General features: G+C 37.3%; 1 protein-coding gene and 3 pseudogenes across 1 annotated transcript; 1 reads left to right on the top strand and 3 right to left on the bottom strand.

Moving 5' to 3' along the window:
• Nucleotides 1-201: 201 nt before the first annotated feature.
• LOC120134768 lies at nt 202-4571 on the top strand (annotated as a pseudogene).
• Nucleotides 4572-5175: 604 nt separating this feature from the next.
• Nucleotides 5176-9634, bottom strand: LOC120134110 (annotated as a pseudogene).
• Nucleotides 9635-10190: 556 nt separating this feature from the next.
• LOC120134767 lies at nt 10191-11298 on the bottom strand (annotated as a pseudogene).
• A 2472-nt stretch (nt 11299-13770) lies between these two features.
• On the bottom strand, nt 13771-14930 carry LOC120134766. The gene is made up of 3 exons (XM_039151196.1): nt 14618-14930; nt 14456-14554; nt 13771-14060 (listed from the first exon to the last, which is right to left on the bottom strand). Exons 1-3 carry the CDS (start codon nt 14928-14930, stop codon nt 13771-13773), a joined length of 702 nt encoding a protein of 233 aa, XP_039007127.1.
• Nucleotides 14931-21984: the final 7054 nt, after the last annotated feature.

Below are 21984 nucleotides of genomic sequence, written 5' to 3'. Positions count from 1 at the left end.
TTATTGTTTAAACTATGCTTGGAATTCTCCTCATGTAGAACAATGGAAGTGTTCCACGCTTTTCATTGAAGCACCTACTTTGTCACTATAATAGTGCAATATCAGTTAAATAAATACTTGCAGTATTTATCTTATCGACATCTTCTCGATATTCACAGTTTAGAAATATTACTTCATGCCCCATAAAAGTTCTCCACATCCATGGTTGATCTAGTCCCTTTGAATTCATTCGGTCTTGGGGCGTTACCTGGACTTGTGTGCATAGCCTCTTAATTTAATAACCGATTCGATCCAATTTATCATAAATCTAATTAAATATGATATGATTAAATCGAACTAAATCAAATACAATCTAAATCTAAAATAATTTGACCTAAAATCATCCGATAAACGTTTGTCAGCTCTATATTAAATCATTACAAATAACATGTTAAAATATTTTTTTAATTTACGAAAGCGTGGCGAGCATACTCTACCTATCTGTACATAGGCTATATGAGAGAAAAATAGAGGGAAAAAGGAGCAATTAAGAGGCTTTAATTTGAATTTGTTGGTGGAAGGAGAGGGGGCGTTGGTGCAAAAATAGAGATAAACACTTTACAATCCGCAAAGCAAGCCGCTCTCCCATAATCTAACTCCGATTTCCCGGTGACAATTTTAGTTATTTTTTATCACATAAATTTACCCAAAATAACAGAATCTATGGAAAAAATATATGTAATTCAGGTGGGAAATCCTTCCTTTTCTTCTCAACTCGGATGCGTGTTCTCATCTCAGTGCTCCTTAGCCTCCTCTTCGCATAACAAACCAAAATATATAATTAAGTTCAGCAGCTTTATTAACAGGCAAGGGTTAGGGTTTTCATTGTCAATCTCCTCTCTTCCCAGATCCCCCCAAAAAAAGTGTATAATTTACAGAAAACAAGTATTACGTACGCACGTACATATATTCAATCTTGCGTGCAACAGCTCGTGGAGATTGGATATGTGGGCGCAAAAAAGTAATGGTAATGGCGAAAGAGAGAATCAAGAAACACAAACGCGGCGTTGGTGGCGGTGGCCATACACAAGGACAAAAAGAACAGCCACCATGCCCTCAAATGGACAATGATAATCTCTTGCAGAAAGGCCAAACCGTCGTTCTCCTCCACGTAAAGGCCAAAACCAACTCCAATCACCTCGTATGTTTTTCTTCTTATTCCTTATTGATAATTCCATCGACTTGGTTGGCTAAACTACGGTGTAGATGTTACATGGGATTTATTTCCCAAAAGTAATTGTATTTTTATGTTACGGATGTAATTACAATGTCCCGATGACCTTGAAAAATGTTACAATGCTAGTACGACAACATTTCACCACCATGTTTGGTTTTTGGTACGTACAGGGTTGAACCAATTTCTGAAAGCAATGGTGATTTACCATTGTATGTAAAGATCCCGATCCTCAGACCAAGGAACTTTTCCTTCCTTTCCGTTGCTTCTGTACTCGTAAGGATGTAAGTTTGATTCCGACATGAATTAGGTTTAATTTCTAATTATGTTTTTGCATTATGATCTTCAATGTTGTTAACTTTAGATACAATGCAAAGATGTTGTTCTGGAGGAGAAGACGTAGCTAAAGCGTGATTGAATATGCCACTCATGCTGTAATTGAGGTTTTGATCATCGGCGCCTCCACAAGAGCAAGTTTTCTTAGGTATGTTATTTGTCTCTCTGTTTAGATTGGAAAGAGATGGAATTTACATGGAAGTTCATGCTCTTTTTCAGTAGATTTAAAGCTCCGGATATCACAGGAATGATATCGAAAAATGCACCAGACTTTTGTAGTGTTTATGTGATATCCAAAAACAAATTTCATGCGATCGGCCTCTCGTCCTGCTTCAGCCATCTCCCCTTTGCGTAATCAAATTCTTAACCAATCGAAATCGAAACCAACTCCTTCTCCTCCTCCCGAGCCGCAAATCGTGCCACCGGCAGCTAATGCCTTCAGAGGTCTGATTCATTCTTTTCCTCAAGTTTCATTATTATATTATAATCATCCAACCATTACTCAATTTTTTAGTTTAATTAGATTCTGTCCGTTTCAACAGGTGAGAAGTGGCGACCGGAACCTCCGCGTCAATCTACCGACTCCACAGATTGTATCAGGTATACTTTGTTGGTTTTCTCCACATGTATGTTAATAAAATAGATCTATGTAGTTGGGGATAATGGTTCACTATGTTAGCAATATTTGGATGAATGCAGGTCACCTTTTGGCAGGAAAGGTATAAACAAGCTATTTCCTGCACTACCTTGTCCTACGCCGGATTCGGATATATCCTTTGTGAGCTCTGGCAGACCGAGCACCGATCATACATTTCCCGAATCATACGATTACCAAGATTCAAGCCGCGCCAGCACGGGTCCAAGACTGTCCAACCTTTCAGACTATGAAAGTTATCTTACCTTTGAGTCGTTGCCGAGGATCAAACTCAATGGATCTGAGCTCTCCTCTTGATTTCCCATCAGCTTCGCCGGACCGTGACAGACATTCAAATTTCTCTGGATCAATGGTAAGTAAGAAAGATATATAATATGTACTTGTCAAAATAATGATGGATGTGTTCTTACATTTTGGTGAAACCTGCAGGATGATGTGGAAGCTGAAATGAGGAGGCTAAGCTGGAGCTCAAGCAAACAATGGAAATGTATAGTACTGCCTGCAAAGAAGCACTCACAGCAAAACAAAAGGTTGGAGTGTTCACTAACATATGCTTCAATTATTCACTTGATAGAGTTAGAATTTGTGCATATATAATTACACGACAACAGGCAAGAGAACTCCAGCTGTGGAAAATGGAAGAGGAACGGAGATGGAAGCGGCACGACTTGCCGAGGAAGCTGCATTGGCAATAGCAGAAGAGGAGAAAGCTAAGTCGAGAGCGGCATGGAAGCGGCCGAAGCGGCTAGGAGGATTGCAGAAATTGAATCACAAAAAGAGTAAACGCAGAAATGAAAGCTCTCAAGGAACAAGCGGAAAAGAAGAAGGCACTTGACGCACTTGCAAGTACAGATTTCAGGTACAGGAAGTACACAATAGAGGAAATTGAAGCTGCCACTGAGTTCTTTTCGGAAGCTCTCAAGATCGGCGAAGGGGGTTATGGTCCCGTGTATAAAGGTCATCTAGACCATACTCCCGTCGCAATTAAGGTTTTACGCCCGGACGCTGCTCAAGGAAGGTCGCAGTTCCAGAGAGAGGTATAACGTATGTACTTATGTATGTATGTGATCAAAGAGCATTGATTTTAACAATTGAACTTACAGGTAGAGGTTTTAAGCTGCATACGGCATCCCAATATGGTCTCCTATTGGGAGCCTGCCCGGAGTATGGATGCCTAGTGTACGAGTTCATGGCCTACGGGAGCTTAGAAGACCGCCTCTTCAGAAGAGGAAACACTCCAACCCTCTCTTGGCAGATTAGGTTCAGAATAGCAGCCGAAATCGGAACAGCCTTGCTGTTCCTCCACCAGACTAAACCCGAACCGATCGTCCACCGTGACCTGAAACCAGCCATATCTAATTGACCGCAACTTTGTGAGCAAGATTAGTGATGTTGGGTTGGCCAGGCTAGTTCCTCCATCTGTGGCCGAGAGCGTAACACAGTATCGGATGACCGCCACTGCAGGAACTTTCTGCTACATAGATCCCGAATACCAGCAAACAGGCATGTTGGGAGTAAAGTCTGATGTATACTCCTTTGGGATCATGCTTCTACAAATAATATCAGCAAAACCACCAATGGGATTGGCTCACCATATGCAAAGGGCTATTGAGAAGGGGACCTTTCTTCAAATGCTGGATCCGACTATACATGATGGCCGGTTCAAGAGGCCTTGAGCTTCGCAAAGATTGCACTTAACTGTGCAGAGTTAAGGAGGAAAGATAGACCGATCTTGGTAAAGTTGTGTTGCCGGAACTCAACCGACTGCGATCACTTGCCGAAGAAATCATGAACTCAACTATGAAAGATGGAGTCCAGGAGACTCCCTAGCTATAGCCAAGTTTCACTAGTAGTTGATTAAATTACTGTCTCCTAATTATTTTAAGGTAAACTACGTATTTAGTCACCAACTATTATTACTGTTTCATTTTAGTTACCGAACTATCTTTTTTTCGAATCATATCTAAATTACATTGATTCCGTTTAGTCACCCAACTTTTTTTTTCAAAATCATACCTAAAGTTACGTTTTGATTCCTTTTGGTCATCGTCGTTAAAAAATAAACAAAATTTTTGATGTGATAAATTTTTTTAATAGTGATAGGGTATTACTTATGGGACATCAACACTACCATAATATTTTAACAGCGGGTGATCCGAACAGAATTAGAACACGACAGTAGATATGCTTTTGAAAGAAAAACAATTGAATGACAAAACAAACCACATGAATAGTTGAATGACGAAATACATATTACCCGAACCATATCTTATTTCACGTCTAAGGGTTTTTTTTTGTTGTTGTTGAACTATTTGCCTTGTTTATTTGTACGTCAGGAGCAATCAAGTTTCATAATTTTGCACACTCTGATGACGACTCAAGAAGTGAGAGCCGATAGGTGTTTCCATGTGAAATTGATGATACTCATGCGATTGAGGACATAATTACTTATTTATATTGCATACAACTCTTGATCAATTAATATCTTTTTTGAAACATGATCAATTCAATTATCTTAATCTTTACTTAATATAACCCATCTCTAGTTAAATTAAATCAAATTAACAGTTTCTTATAACGCTCCTACATAGAATTAGATTCTGAAATCTCTTCTGTATGATAAACGGATAAGACCTTATTTAAATCTTTTAAATAAGTATGCTTGAAAATTCATTCGAATAATGTAATAATATAGTTGAAAATATAACATTGTGGTTTCAAAAACAAATTAACTTCAACATTTACTGTATATAATCATGTATTACACATCATGATTTACCATCGATTTTCATTTGTTGGTGAATAATGATGGCATGAGATTAACAATACAACAGATCAAGTTGACGTTCTTACCAAGCCATTGTCTCAGACTTGCTTTGAAATCTTTCCAAATTGGGTGTCCTGAAAAATACTTCAATAAACATACACTCCGTGACTACAACAAGTAAATTGCTATCTTACATGCAACCCGAAACAAAAGGAAAAACGATTGAATCGGACCCGCGTTTAAGCAATCAAAATGGCATAAGGCAAGGCAAACAACATATCTGCCACAGAAGGAAGTCACTTCATTGAATACTACCTCCTGCCACTAAGGCACCCTACATCAGTATCCCACCAAGTACATTTGGCACCCTAATCCAGAAACCAGTAGTCTCAATACTACTTCCCCTCTGCTACCTGAAGGCTGGAAATATAGAGGTAAAAATGTACAAATACACTAAAATACTGATACATACACCAACATACTTGAAATTTACTGCTCCTGTGTTCCCTTTTCATTTATATCCTCCTTTTATCTTTCATTTTCATTTCTCCACTCTCCTATTCCGGATCAGTCAATTGTCCTAGGTTGAGTCATGCAACATCTGAAGCGGGCCTTACGAACAGTTGTCATTATCTCAGTTTCAGCACTCGAGCATTTTTACAATTTCGGTGAAGGGAGGACGGACTTCTGGGTTAGTGTCCCAGCATCGGGTCATGATCTCCTCAGCACTGGGAGACAATCATTTGGAATAACGGGCCTAACACCCTTGTTCACCACAGCAAATGCTGCTTGCACGGCGGTCATGTTCTGGAAAGGAACAAGCCAGTGATAAGCTCCCAAAGCACAATTCCAAACTATACACATCTACTTTTTGTGTGTAGGGCCTATGTTGTATCATCTCTCTGCATGAGCAAAGACAAACAAACACAGAATCACCAACAGTATAACTAACAAAAATCGATAAAAATACTTAACAAACAAACAATTTGGATACCAAGTCAACAGGTTACATAATCAAGTTTCATATCAAACAATTGGTCTAAACTAATGATGAATAATGGCAAAACCAAAGCACCATCAAACACTAAGACATAGTTGAGATTGATAAGGCAGACCCTGCACCTTAGCTCTGAACCACAAACCATCTTAGATCAGCAAGGCACCTCTGATCAACTACATGACTGGTGAGCCTGGCATGCTTTTCGATGAGGCAATATGCACCCCAAAAAATACGTTCTCACTCAACTGAGTCTCTTTAATTGTTTTTAAACCATAAAGCCCAATATATGTATTAAAATTGATTTGAAGATCTGAATAACTCAAATTATTAATTGATTTTTTTTCTTCAGTTTTTCAAATTGAATCTGCTTGCTCACTCTAGTTATATGCATAAACTAGAAACCAATTAACAATATATATATATATATTTTCACTCATCCAACGACTATTAGTTTTACACAGATTTAAGATCGTTGGATGAGTGAAAATAGACAGATGAGATTAACGTAGAAATGAGAAGATATTCACTAGAAATAAATACAAGGAGTTAATCTCATCATCTATTTTCACTCATCCACGATCTTAAATCTGTAAAACTAAAAAAGTTTTACACTATGCAAGTGATCTAACCCTATATATGAAGAAATGAGGCATAAACCATATTTAAATAAAAAGGATAATTTGAATGTGTGAATACCGAGTCAATCATGTAATCAAAACAATCAAATCAAATACTTACTTTAAATACAAACAGTGAGAACAAGTATAATGGTCGAAGAATACTAGATTCTCATTAAAATCTTTCAATTTTTTACTTTTAAAACGTACCCCAAAAAAGAATCAAGATACATGACACATTCTCAGCCCATACATAGAATAAAACAAGCACCCAAGAATACAGAGAAAGGACATCATGTTCTGCAAAAGGTGGCGGTGGATGAAAACAAGCTATGCACAATCTCTATGTTGCTTGAAAACACACATCAGCTTTTCATATTACAATGCTATACATTCAAATCTTAATGGTTCAAACTTCAATAAGAACAGCACTCTTCAAACTAATAAGGACATAAATGAATGAATTCTAGATAAGTACCAACATATCCACTAATAAGAACAGCGCCCTACAAACTAATTCTCTTTAAGCTGCAAGACATTAAGATGACATAAGTTCACACCTACTTAGAGAGAGAGAGAGAGAGAGAGAGAGAAAGACGCCTCAAATCCAATCTTCTGGGGTGATACACATACATTCCCTAGTAATCTACTCAACTTTCTTCTGGATAAGCAACAAATATTAGATCTTGAATAATCTAAACATTGCATTCCAGCCAAATATAGAACTCAAAAAAGTCTAAATCAAACAGTCATGAAGTCAGTTCCTTCAAATTATCAAACAAAAGCATCAGCCTTTTAGAAGCAAGCTGCTAGTTGATATTCGGAATTCAGATAAAGATGTAAAAGGTGCTTTATATTTAGTCAGCATTTTTTAAAAGGAATCCCAAGAAAATATAAGTAGAAGCTCAGAAGATAGCTTACATGGGTAAATGTTACATTGTAAAAGGTAAGAAACTGTAACATGAAAGGGTCTGAAGACTTACGGAGCCATCCAACGTATGTCCCTGTCTCCGGTGTCATGCCCTCAGTGCACCTCAATACGTGCAACACCAAATCTGCAATCTTTATTGATTTATCAGAAGCTATTAGAAGGTTATCTGACTTCAAGTCCTATGAATAAACCCAAGCCCATGGACATAGGCCATTCCTCTTGCAACATCCAATGCCTGTTTAACTGCCAATTTCTGGCACAGCAAGATTCTGTCTTCTTGTTAGAAACTGCCTGACTGAGCCCCCCTTGCATACTCTGTGACAATGCACCAAACCATAGGCTTACGACATGCCCCGATAAATCGCACAATATTTGGATGCTTCAGGATTGCAAGCATCATAAGTTCCTGCTGAAACTGCTGCTCCATAACTTGTGCCTTCTCTGGACTATTCTCGGGCCTTTCCAATATCTTAATCGCAACATTATCACCAGTATATGTACCTCTGTACACTTCCCAAAAGCTCCTTGAGCAAAAGCTGTACCCATATTGAGTTTTCTTAAATCAATAGTCCACTCATCATAGTTTTGCAATCTCTCAGTTGGGTACCTACTATCCATCAATGCCTGTGCTAATGCATCACCATTAAGTGCATGGCCAACTTTACCGGATGAAACACACTCTGCCCCACGGAGACAGAGTAATTGTGGCGGTTCACAGGCTTCAGACCAGGGTGGCTTAAATGTGGGTTAGAGAATCATTTGAGCCCACACTACTATTTTCAACTGACATGGAAACAGAACCACCAGCGTTACTCGTCTGTACACTGTCATGGACATGTTAGTGCCCTCGCCGAGTTTTTGGTAAAACCCTTGAGTAAAATCATAGTAATTGTTGTTGGTTCCTCCTATAAGTCCAGTAAATTTAGGCCCCTCAACCATTTTTCCGATCATGGTGGAACCCCAAAAGCTACAAACAGGACAAGCAGCTCCACTACACCAAAGTTTTGATATTCATTTCATGCTGAAATCTCTTCAGAAAATGCCCCAAAAGCAACATAAATGAAGGGTTGAGAACACCACCTGACATCAAGCGCTAAAGATTATGGGCGAGCATGCTTGGTAAGAGTACATAATCAGTGCTTAATTTTTCTGAGTAAAATGAATTCAAGAGATAGAAATTAAAATGTCCCAAAGAGTACAGGGAGAGTAAAACTCGAGAAACAAGTCCAGAAATCATAAGACAATGAGGCCCTTAATTTTTCTTTTCTTTTCTTTTCTCGGTTAGTTACTTTTCCTGGTATTTTAACTGATTTATGAAAGGAGATACTAGCTAGCTTTTGTTTCCAGTTTTGCTATGATTGTTCATAAGTTTAGTTCTAAAACAATCAAACAAAGAATAAGCCGAACCTTAATCTGGTTACGAAATGGAAAATCTCCGAGCTGACGGCCAACCCTAGAAATGCAATTACTCGGGATCCCCAATTGCTTAGTCAGAATCGGAGGCCGCCAGCCAAATTATCTTTTCAAGAAAAATCAAACCCTAAAAACCCTGCGGAAAGCTAAGATGAAATGCAGAAGCTCAAATTACTCACTTTACATTAAAAAAAACGAAGCAGAACAAATACAAATTTTCAACCAACCAAATAGAATAGAAAATCAAAATTCTGAAGGTTTTTTTTTTCCATTTCCTTTCAAATTCCCCATCTTCCCAATAAAAACATTCATTTTCTAAGGAACATAAACAATCAAAGAACAATATATCCCAATCATAAATCAACCGACTTCAACCATAGATCGAAAACACGCCGAAAATAGAAAAGGCTTCAGCAAGGAAAGTGACAAGAAAGATTCCAAGGGCGAAAACACATTAACGCATACCTGAAATATATAGATAAGAGCAAATTTGAATAAATAAGTGATGGAGATGCTTAATCTGATAAATTCACGGAATGCTCTTGGAAGAAGACCAAAGAAAAATCGAAGAATAGGGGTCAGACAGATAGGGCAATCAAAAAGTAAAAGAAGGGCTGAAGGGCAAAATAATAGAGAGCAGAAGAAATAGACAAAGATATAAAGAAAAGAAAATGGGAGGAGCAGTCTACGCTTCTCTCTTTTCTTTCAAAGGCTCGTTTTTTTCACACCAGTACAGTACCACCCGCCACTATTCTCCCTACATTTCCACTCGCCTCTATTTCCTGTCAATTTTGTCACTTTCAAAATATATATATATATATATATATATTAGATGATATACGAATAACGACAAAGTATGATATTATAAATATATTTTATAGATTAAAATAAGAATAACGATAAAAGTATTAATGTTATAAATATAGTTTAATTAATTATAAAATTGTTATATAATTAGATTTATCATATCTATATATATTTTATAAATAAATAAATTAATTTCATCCCCGTTTAACCTAAAACTATTACTTGCAATTGTGTGACAAATATGTTGATGATGCATTGCCTTTCTTAGGTCTTGGGTTAATTCCTCCAAGCTTAATTTTTTTTAATTTTCATACAGATATATTTGAGGACAAAATTAAAATAATTACACTTTTTTTCACAGAATGACCAAATTGACAGCGTCTTAAAAGTTGTTCCAAGCTCAATTACAAGAATTCCTCCAAGAATTTTTTCACAGAATGACCATTGAAGTCTACTCATCCATGAAAATCCCCATCATCATCGTCATGAACCCGCTCACACTACCATCATCCTCACTGCTCATGTCATCTGCAACCTCCCTTCCCATTGACATCTGGTCCAAGTATTGGGTCTAAATCGGCATCATCGTCATCTCCATCATCCTCATCCTCATACTTCTGCATCATCAGGATCAGAGTCGTCATCGGTTGGCCTTCGACGACCAATTTCATATACTCTGGCTGATGAAAACTCTTCTGTCATTCATTGTAATACCCAACAAAGGAATCTGTTGGTTCAGTTGCAAAGTCAAGAACACATCGATCCACGGAATAGTTGCAGTACATAGTAGTTGATGGCATCTAATGGCGGAAAGCTGCAAATAAAGGATGCTTCACAGGGGGGTGTGAATGCAGAATCACATCTTAAGATTTCTCCTCAGGATTGCATAATTACATCCCCACGTGCATTGAAGATAATTGCTGTTTGATCTAAAGAAGGTACACTTCGAAGTAGCCTGAACTTCCTCAAATCCCAACCTCAGAATTATTATAACCTGTTGAAAGTCATTTTCAACCAAAGATCAAAAGAGAGCTTCTATTTAGCAGGCCTCGCACACGAAACTAAAACAAGACCGGAAGCGCCGATCCCATAAACACCATTCCAAGCAGCAAGGTATCAGATGGACTAAAAGTATAGAGAATATACATGACCACGACCTGTAGAATTAGCTGAGGCATCAGAAAACTAGTTCCAACTGATAGGTTGATATCGTAAAGAATTCTCGCTGGATGGAATCAGCAGATAGGGCAGCAAAATGATCCCAGAATTGCTGAACCCAGCAGCCTGCAGCCATCAAATGAAACCGTCGCCCACCAGAGAACAAAGAGGGTCCCACAACTGCACATCTGAGAGCTTGATGATAGAACCATTTGGTTTCACCAGAAAATGACTGAACAAGAGTCACAGGAAGCTGGTGCCGAGCAGTTGTCCAGCAAATTATTGCTGTTAGAATAAAAAAAAAACTTAGCTCACCAGCATGACCACTGCTGCAATATGGGAGGAGTCCCCCAGAAAAGACACATGTCAACAACTGCCAGCATCATCCGCACGTTCTCCATGGCTGAATCTACTGTAAACAAACTGACGATCGCTCGATTTCCATGGACTCCACCATACACTCCTGAATTCACACGTACCAAGCCGGAAGAGATGTTCGATGGTGTATCAAGGCTTCCCTTTGGATAGGACAAACTGCGGGTGCAAAGAGAAAGTGGTGGAAGAGTTGTATAGGAGCAGGGCACTGACGATGCTGGTGCTTAGATACTGAACAACAATACTGTCAAGACTTAAACGTTCTGAGTTGTTGGTTGGGATCATTTAGAAGTCCACTTGGGGAAGTGTCATCTGTCCCACATTAGAACTACCATATAGGTTGTCATCTGACAAATCAATTAAGCTTGGTGCTCGAACATGCTGATCCCTTAAGTTATAAGTTGGCGTCAATGCAGAAGCATCTGTAAGCAGAAAGTTTCTTCGAGTAGTATTGGGTGTCAGACAAATGGGGACCTCGTCCAATGATCAGTGTTTTCGCTTCCAGAATGTCAAACCAGTATCCTTTAACTCGGATAACTCCTTTTCATCGGCAACACAAGAGGAGTCTTAAAATTTGATTCTGAATCAAGGTTACTTTCATCGTAGATTCAGTCTTTTCTGAAACACTTGGCAGTAAAGGAAATGGCTTTGAACTAGTGAGTGCTTTCCTGACAGATGGTGGTTGGGAATCTTGAGAAAGGAAGTGGTTTTTTTTGTTGTGACCCAAAAGTGGAGAAAAACAAGTGATTTCTTCTTTAAAGATGAAGTGAACACTTCAAATTAATATCCTCATCACGGACAGAAACCTTGGATCTGCTGGATAGAAACCACCAGGGGTACGACCTGAGGGCCACTGGAGTTGGATTGAAGGAGCATCTTCCACGGAAGCTTAGTATGCAAGAGATGAAGGGGCAGCCAAGGATGGAAAAGGAGTCAATTGTGCTTTCAGAAGTGCAGCTGCGGTTTCAGCCAGACCAGATGCCTGCAGATGTTTCATGTATGAGAAGCAATAGCTCCCTGCAGTTGGAAGAGCAAACACGTACAACAGAACGAATAAACAGCATTACCACGAGTCAAAACAGATAAGTAATGGAATACTAAACAACTGCATGAGTCAATTATGATAAACCCATAATATCACAGGAAAAATTACCTGGAATGGTAAGTTATGAGAGTGGGCAGCGGCATTAGCAGCTCTCTCTATGCATCAATGTCGGTATAGCAGCATCTGTAGCTGCCAATGTACTTGCACGCCCAGAGTTTTGTAACAATCTAGCAAAACATAGATAAAGCTGAGAATTAGTCTCCTAAAATTCCAAGTGAAAGCAAAACCACCAAAATTGTGGCTTAAGAGTGCCAAAAGCACTTAAACATTTGATTCAATTTCTCAGTTGAGGCCTAATTGATTTAATTTCTTGGTTTGAGGGCTTCATGCACCCTCAATCCAAAAATCAATTAGCTCCTGAACTTTTTCCACCCAATTACCCTTATACTTCAAAATTTCATCAATTCACCACTTTGACCAACTTGACTATTAATCTAATAGATTTTTCTAGATCATTGGTGCCGCATATCATATCATGTAACAGTGTTGCCAAGTGGCATTTTCAAATATTTATTAAGCTTCTAATCAATTTTTATAATTAGAATTTCAATAACCTTTTTTAGAATTTCTTTTAAAAAAATCAAATTCCACATGACAGAACAGATGTGTATCATGTGACAGTAATATCTCAGAAAAACTGGTAAGACTTAACGGTCAAATTGGTCAAAAGAATTAATTGATTCAATTTTCTCAGTTTGAGGGCCTAATTGATTTAATTTCTTGGTTTGAGGGCTTCATGCACCCTCAATCCAAAATTATTTTCATGAGTGGGACCATTAAGGCTCAAAGTAAACATGCTTGAGAGAAAGAAAAGAAGATAATCACCATCTATAATAATGCCTTTAGTCCAGTTAAATTGATATCAATAAAACAATAACATATGCTCACCAAGTATCATAGAAGATCCTACAACTGATGGCAAGTTAATAAATCAGTTCTAATATGATGTTTAGTTCTGCAACTAAAGAAAATACATTATAATTGAACATGGCTCAACATTTTTGTCCATAACCATATATTGTGTTTTTTTGCAATAAATGTTGATTTTCAAGTGTTTAGATAGTTATATGAATTACTACGTCATTGGATATTGGGGGGTCATCACAATGGTGAATAAATGATATCCAAAAAATAATGCATCATGACTAAGGTCCATAGTTTTTAAAAGACGCAGGGCACAAAGGCGTGTACCTTTAGTAGGCGGGGCACATTTTTATATTAAAACCTGTTAAATAATGCCTCGTATCTTTTTATTGCTAGCTGACCTGCAATATATAATACAATTTACAAGCTACAATATAAGAGCTGAAAGTAAGCTTCTAACTAATTCTCTAACAGTCTACTAACCCCTACTAAAATTAACTGATCATTTGTTATCTTAACACACTTCCCCTCAAGTTGGTGGGTAAAAAACATTTGAAACTCCCAACTTGGCTGTCAAATACTCATGTTGTTGTGTTCCGAGTGCTTTTGTCAAGATGTCTGCAGGCTGCTCCCTTGAGAAAATATGTTCAGCAGTGATGAACCCTTCTTGAATTTTTTTCTCTAACAAAGTGGCAATCAATCTCAATGTGCTTTGTTCTCTCATGGAAATCGGATTAGAAGCAATCTGCAGTGCAGCCTTACTGTCACAAAACAACTTGGCTGGTTGGTCCTGTTTCACTCCTAGCCGCTTAGCATCCACTTAGCCAAACTAATTCTGCTGTAGTCATAGCCATTCTATACTCAGCTTCAGCTGAAGAACGAGCTATTGTGTTCTGTTTTTTTGACTTCCACGAAATCAAGGAATTCACAAGTTTTACATAATATCCTGTTACAGACTTCCTTGATATTGGGCAAGTTGCCCAATCAGAATCACAAAAGGCAATCAGATCACACACTTGAGGAGTCCAGCAGTATTCCCTGTCCTGGATTCTTCTTAATATCGTATAACTCTCAAGGCTGCCTCCATATGCTCATTTCTAGGCTGATGCATGAAATGACTCAGATGTTGTACTGAATAAGCTATGTCAGGCCTGGTGTGAGTCAAGTATATAAGCCTCCCAATGGTCTCTGAAACTGTGTCTTGTCTAACATACTTTCTTCATCTTGCTTCAGCATGTTGTGTCCGAAAACAGAAAGGTTATATTTTGTTCCATTACGCTGGTTTAATATGATCCTCTTCTCTGACCTCAATACTTCAAGTCCAAGAAGTATCTCAATTCACCCAAGTCTTTCTTTGAACTTAGAACTCAATATACACTTGAGCTCTTCTATCATATCAGTACTGCTTCCAGTAACCAGCAAATTATCTACATAAACCAGCACAACAACCAACCTGTCTGCTACTCGTCTTGTGAACAACGAGTAATCATGTTTGCTTTGTTGAAATCCTGCTGATATAAGGGCTTCATACAGCTTATTGTTCCATTGTTTAGAAGCCTGTTTGAGTCTATATAGAGACTTTTGCAGCCGACAAACCATACGCTCCCCCTGGCTGGAAAAACCTTCTGGCAACTGCATGTAGACTTCTTCAACCAAATCGCCTTGCAAAAAAGCATTGTGAACATCCATTGCCACAACGGCCAGTCAAAGATGGAGCGAGCCAAATCAGTCGCACAGTGGTGAGTTTAGCAACAGGAGAAAAGGTTTCCACATAGTCAACCCCTTCCTTTTGATTGTACCCTTTGGCCACCAACCGAGCCTTGAATCTTTCCACCTCACCCGAAGCATGACTTAATTTTATAAACCGCTTGCAGCTAATGGAACTTTCCAGAAGGCAAAGGTACCACAGTCCAAGTATTATTTAATTCCAGTGCTTGAATCTCTTCTCTCATGGCCTGCTGCCATTGCGGGTTTTGACAAGCTTCATGATATGGTGGTGGGTTCATGAAAACGAGAAACAGAGGCTAAAAACTGTTAAGTAGGTAAGGGTAAATGAGAGTAAGAATGGACTTAGAAATGGGATAAGTAGTAGATGATGAAGTAGATTGGCAAGAGCAGACATAATCGTTTAACCAATTTGGAGGCTTGGAGACACGAGAAACATCTAGACATAACACAATCTTGTGCTAAAGGAGATTTACTACTTGAGGATGACTTGTTGAAAAATTAGATGGACTACCAGATGCACCTGTTAAGAAATTAGAAGGAGAAATGGAGGAAATAGGAGACATAGTAAATTCTTGGGAAGAACTAGAAGAATTATCAACAAGAGACATATTAGTTGGTATTGAAGAATCAAGGACTAGAAAATCAGAATCAGGAATATGAGAATGTGAAGGAAAAAAAGGAGAAGATTCTGAGACAGGAAAATGGAAGGGAAAGATGACTTCGTGAAACACAACGTCTCTACTCACAAGAAACTGTTTTGATTGAAGACTAAACAGAAGGTACCCCTTTTGAGTTGAAGAATAACCCATGAAAACACAGGGCATGGCCTTAGAAGAAAACTTGTCAGAGTAATTTAGCTTGGTAGCATAACAGAGACACCCAAACACCCTTAAATGAGAAAGGTCAGGGACTTTATGATGAAGGGTTTCAAAGGAGTTTTAAAACGCAAAACAGAGGAGGCAACCGGTTTATTATATAGCAAGTCGTAGTAACACATTCTCCCCAAAACTTAATAGGAACTTTTGAATGAAAACGAAGTGCCCTTGCAACTTCGAGAATATGTCTATGTTTGCGTTCAGCAACCCTGTTTTATTGGGGGGTCTAAACGCATGAGCTTTGGTGAAGAATTCCAAGTGAACTAAAAAATTCAAAACACTGAGAATTAAAAAATTCAGTGCCATTGTCACTATAAATTATTTGAATAACGGTTGAAAATTGAGTTTTGACAAAGGTATGAATTTTTAAGAGAGATAATAGTGTCTCTCTTCAATCTCAACAAGTGCACCAAGTTTATACGAGTAAAGTCATCAACTATAGTTAAAAGTACCTATGACCACTATGTGTAACAATTCGATAAGGTCCCATAAATCTATTTGAATTAGACTAAAAGGAGCTAGTGAAGAAGTGAAGCTAACGGGAATGGGAGTCTAGTTTGTTTGGCTAAGGACATATGGGACAAGAGTTGTAGTAATTTGGAATCCAAGTTAACAGAATGTAACAAAGGCAATTATTCATGGTTGAAAAGCAGCATGTCCCAAACGAGTGCCAAAGACTTGTATTATTGTATTATTACCAGAAACAGTCATACATTCAGACACAAGACTACAGTCAACCAATTTTGAATCACAAGACAAACTAGAGGAAACATTAGAACTGCACATTGAGGAAGTATGTGTAGATGACAAACCAATAGTTAAAGCTGATGACTGAAAAAATAAAGCCCCCTAAACTCTTTACCATCCCCTTCATCCTTCCACTTGAGAGGTCCTGCAAGACAAGTCAGGATATAAAACAATAGAACAATGCAGGTCACGAGTGAGCTTTGAAATGGAGAGTAGATTGTGAGTAAAATTGGGACATATAACACATTAGCAATTTTATGGCAGAATTTAGGAAGCAAAACCAACATATTTAATTGGGACAGTTTTACCAGTAGGCAATTGAATTGACCGGGAACACAAGATAGGAGATTGCAAGCATTGTAAATCAGATAATATGTGATCTGTAGCACCTGTATCTAAGACCCATGTCAGTGACTTACTAGAGGCAGGTAAACAATTATCGACAATACCTGCAAGATTCACAGCGGAATCAATCGAAGCAGTAGATGAAAGAAGATTAATGATCTGGTTGTACTGCTCCTGAGTAAAGGTTGGTGCCAAGGGGACCGATGAATACGACTTGGCAGAGGCACCAGCAGGAGCGGATGCAGTAACAGGGTCAGAGACAACAACTGCAGCCTGTGCGTTCTTGCGTTTAGAGAACTTGAAATCGGGAGGAAACCCTATAAGACGATAACAATTATCTCGTTTGTGACCTTTAATCTTGCAATAGTCACAAACGCCATGAAACCGGCGACGATCAGGAGTCCCAGAGCTTTTGGAGTAGAACACCGACGAATCCAGATTTGAAGGCGCAGCAGAGAGCTGAACTCGCTGAGACTCCTCTTGAGCAACCATGGAGTACGCCTGGTTCACCGAAAGAAGGGGCTGCATCAGCAGAATTTGACTTCGAACCGACGAGTATGTCTCATTTAAGCCCATTAGAAACTGAAGGAGTTGCTGCTGAGCAAGGTGCCTAGAGTATTGCTGCGAGCTTGCACATTCACATGATGGAATCGGCACAAGCGTAGCATATTCATCCCACGTATCTTCAATCTAGTGAAGTAAGCCTCTTGAGCAACCATGGAGTACGCCTGGTTCACCGAAGAAGGGGCTGCATCAGCAGAATTTGACTTCGAACGACGAGTATGTCTCATTAAGCCCATTAGAAACTGAAGGAGTTGCTGCTGAGCAAGGTGCCTAGAGTATTGCTGCGAGCTTGCACATTCACATGATGGAATCGGCACAAGCGTAGCATATTCATCCCACAGTATCTTCAATCTAGTGAAGTAAGTCGAAACACTCAATTCACCTTGAGAAATTATGGCTATTTCGTGATGGAAGAAAATCCTGGAACCGTGCACTTTGTCAAAACGTTCCTTCAGGTTACTCTAAACAGACGCCGCATTTGAGGGTAACTATGCCAGCCGAGAGCTCCCTACTCACGGCGTGAGAATCCAGGATAATACAATGGATTACACCTATCCCACTGAAGATGTAAATCAAGATCATAGTTCTCTTCTGGCAAGCACCATCAACGAGCCGAGCTTATTTTCGCCAACAGCGCGATGCACATCGATCTGCTCCAGACATTGTAGTTCTCTAATCCCACGAGCTGATGAGAGATTAGAGAGTACTGGAGTGTCTGATGGATGCAAGAAGAGAGGATGATTGAAATCAACAATAGCTGATTCGTTCAGTGGAGGCATAGCAATGGAGAAGGAGAAACGAAATACCTAGGAGACTGATTTTGGGGAAAGACGAGGGAGAAGAGAAACAGTGGAAGGAAGCTGAACCGCACTTACTGGTTTAGAAATGGGCCAAGTAGAGTAACCCAACTGGAAGAAGCCTGGTAACTGATACCATGTTAAAATAATGCCTCGTATTTTATTGCTTAGCGGACCTGCAATATATAATACAATGTACAAGCTACAATACAAGAGCTGAAAAGTAACTGCTTCTAACTAATTCTCTAACAGTCTACTAACCACCTACTAACTAATTAACTGATCATTTGTTATCTTAACAAAACCCTAAATTATTTATACAACTATTTTGTACTCAAAACATATTTTGTTTTATTTGTAAGTTCTGATTTTCTATATTTTCTTGTCGGATCTAAGGGTCAATAATCCGGTGGAAAAACCGATTATATTCTTCAACAAACTGAAATTTAAATAATATAAATAAAATTAATAGATAGATAAAATTTTAATAATATAAATTAAATAAATCATTTTAAAAGAATGGCAGATTAAGAAAATAATTTGAGATCATGTATTTTTTTTTTAAAAGGGAAACGCCAGTTTAGTGTTTATTGAACTTTAAAGAAAACAATTACATGCTGTCCATGTGCAATGCACTCACGGGCAGCAATCAAAGCTTCAATATAGAGTTTAGAGAACCAAATCAAAAGGAAAGAAATAACCCCAAAACAACCCAAGAAATAAGAAGATCCAAAACTAGAGGATAACTAATCTTTCTTCTTCCCTGCTCAAAAACTAAGGTGGCGTTTGGTTTGTTGGAATGTTTATGAAGGAATTGAAAATGTGAAGGAATTGAAATGTCAGAATTGGAATCCAATTCCATATTCTGTTTGGTTCGCAGACATGTCAGATGAATTTGATTTCAATAATGTAAAATGACAGGATTGCCTTCTTGTTTTTCTTGCTTAATTTTAGTTTGTTTTATAAATTACATGTATCAATATATTATAAAATTTTAAAAAATATTAAATTTTTAATTTTATGATTGATTATTCATTTCAATAAATTATAAAAATCATGCTAATAGACATCATAAGTTAAAATCATCCATTAGGGGTGGCCATGGGTCGGGTTAGGTCGGGTTTTTGGTTCACCGACCCGAGAACAAGGGAACCTCCATCCGGACCCGACCGACCAAAATAAAGTTTCACCGACCCGAATATATGAATTAGAAACCCGACCGACCTAGGGCTGTTCATTCGGTTAAAACGAACCGAATTAACCATTTTTTTTCTTTAACCGTTAACCGAACCAAACTTTTTTTCGAACATATTAACCTAACCGAATAAATTTCGGTTAATTCAGTTAATTTCGAATTAACAAAAAAATTAAAATTTTCTAATTTATATAAAAATTAAATATTTTTAATTCAAAAAAAGTTTTAATTAATTTAAATAATATATAATTATAAAATAAAAATTTCAGATAAATTTTTAATTAATTAAATTGATTTAGGTTTAAAAGTTATTGGATCTTAAAATTGGGTTTTAAATGGTTTGGGCTTAGCTCATATGTATATATATATATTTAATATTTTTAAATAAAAAAACAGTTTACAATTAATTAATAAATATATAATTATAAATAAAAATTTATATAATTTTTTAAATTAATTAATATTATTTAGGTTTAAAAGTTATTGGATCTTAAATTAATAATTGGGTTTTAATGGTTTGGGCTGAGCCCATATGTTATATATATATATATTTAAAATTTAATTTCAGTTAATAATCGAATTCGAACCGAATTAACCGTTAACCGAATTCTAAAAATTTTCTTAAACGTTAACCGACCGAACTAATTCAGTAACCGAACCGATTAACCGAACTAATTCGGTTCGATCGTTAAACCGAATTAGTTCGGTTATTTGAACACCCCTACCCGACCGAAATAATAAAAAAATTATTTTTATTCAATAAAAACAATGACTTAATTGAAAAAAATATATATATAGAGGGATTATTGTAATTATTCCTAAATATATAAGGTAAAATTATATATTTTTGGGTCGGGTCGGGTACCGAACTCAACCCGACCCGAATATCACACTTAAAAAAATCGACCCGACCCGACCGATATATGAATTAGAAAACCGACCGACCCGAAATAATAAAAAAATTATTTCATTCAATAAAATAGTGACTTAATTGAAAAATTTATATAGAGGGGTATTATTGTTATTCCTAAATAATAAAAAATATATATTTTCGGGTCGGGTATTTTCACCCTAAACCCTAACTTGACCCGACCCGACCGAAATAAAAAAAAAATATTCAATATATAAATAAGTTACCAAAAGATTGATGAGTGTAGTATGGTCAAATTTTAATTTCCTCCAACAAGGGAATTGAATTTCATCATAGAATGAATGTAATTCACTTTCCCTCGTTTGATGGAAAGTTGAAGTCATGAGGAATTTCAATTCTCTTTGAAAACTTGAACCAAACATGGAAAAGTGATGGAATTATATTCTAATTCCCCTAATTCCAAGGGATTCATACGAATCAAACGCCACGTAAAGGTTTTTAATCAGTTCAGATAGCTTCTTTCCTACCTAGAACAATAATGAGTTGAAAGTAACGTCATTAACCAATGTATCATCATAAAAAAAAAATATTATAACAACTTTCGAAGTAAGCAATTAGAAAGGGAGCAGCAGTGGACTTTTGAATGTAGAGAAATATGGCATAGTAAAAGAGTACCAAGTAAAACTACAAAGAGGATAGTAATCAAATAGAATTTGGCAAAACCATGTTTTACCTGAAGCTTGGTCAATATATGTGCAATTGCCTCGTGTGATATATTCTAATTCATTTATAATATTTTAAAAAAATACAATTAATATATAAATAATAATGATTTAATGATATGTAAGACCCTTAAATTTTCAACAAAAAAAATATGATATTGCATTATTTTGCACTCAATGTGAATCTCAAACTCAGAAAAAAAAATATGACAATTTATCAATGTTTCTGTCATTGATTATTACGATGCCGGTATGACGAGTTTCAGTTCATGACATGATCTAAGTGACTAATGATGAGACAGATAAGTTAAATTGATGTTCTATAGAGTTTGAGGATCAAATTGATTTTGATATATGATGTTCACATGACGAGTTTCAATTACTTATTATATTTTAAATAACTCATTATTTCAAATAATGAGTTCAAAACATGCTATAACAAATAATCTCCCTCAAATTAATTCAACACATATTTTCCTTAAAAAAAATCCGCCTATATTATTTGGCGAACGAAGCCTCACGTCACCTTTCACCAAAAATTATAACAACCCCAGTCGGAAAGGGATACGTTTTTACGTTAAGTTTTGAAAGTTCGACTCTCGCAAATCAGCCAAGACGGGCTCTCTTAGGCCGATCGGATGAAGCGTTTGTCTGCTCCACCTGTGGCCGATTCCAAAATCCACGGGCTTTGTGACATTCTCAACACAAATCCTAATAAAGCATTTGCAAATCCTAGTGCTTGAAAGCAACATCTCAACACAAATAGCTTTATAACTGTCTGACTACAACAATTAAGACATGTGGACCTAAGCCTTTGAGACTCTTTACAAATTCACACGTAAGCATCCATCTTTAACCAATGACGGACGCACTAAGCGAACCAAGTGATCTCCATTATT

The sequence above is a fragment of the Hibiscus syriacus genome, unplaced genomic scaffold, assembly GCF_006381635.1.
Source record: "Hibiscus syriacus cultivar Baekdansim isolate YM2019G1 unplaced genomic scaffold, ASM638163v2 tig00110597_pilon, whole genome shotgun sequence".
Classification (NCBI taxonomy): Eukaryota; Viridiplantae; Streptophyta; class Magnoliopsida; order Malvales; family Malvaceae; genus Hibiscus; species Hibiscus syriacus.
Note: the sequence above shows the minus strand (reverse complement) of the source record. Positions and strands in the feature narration are given on the sequence as shown.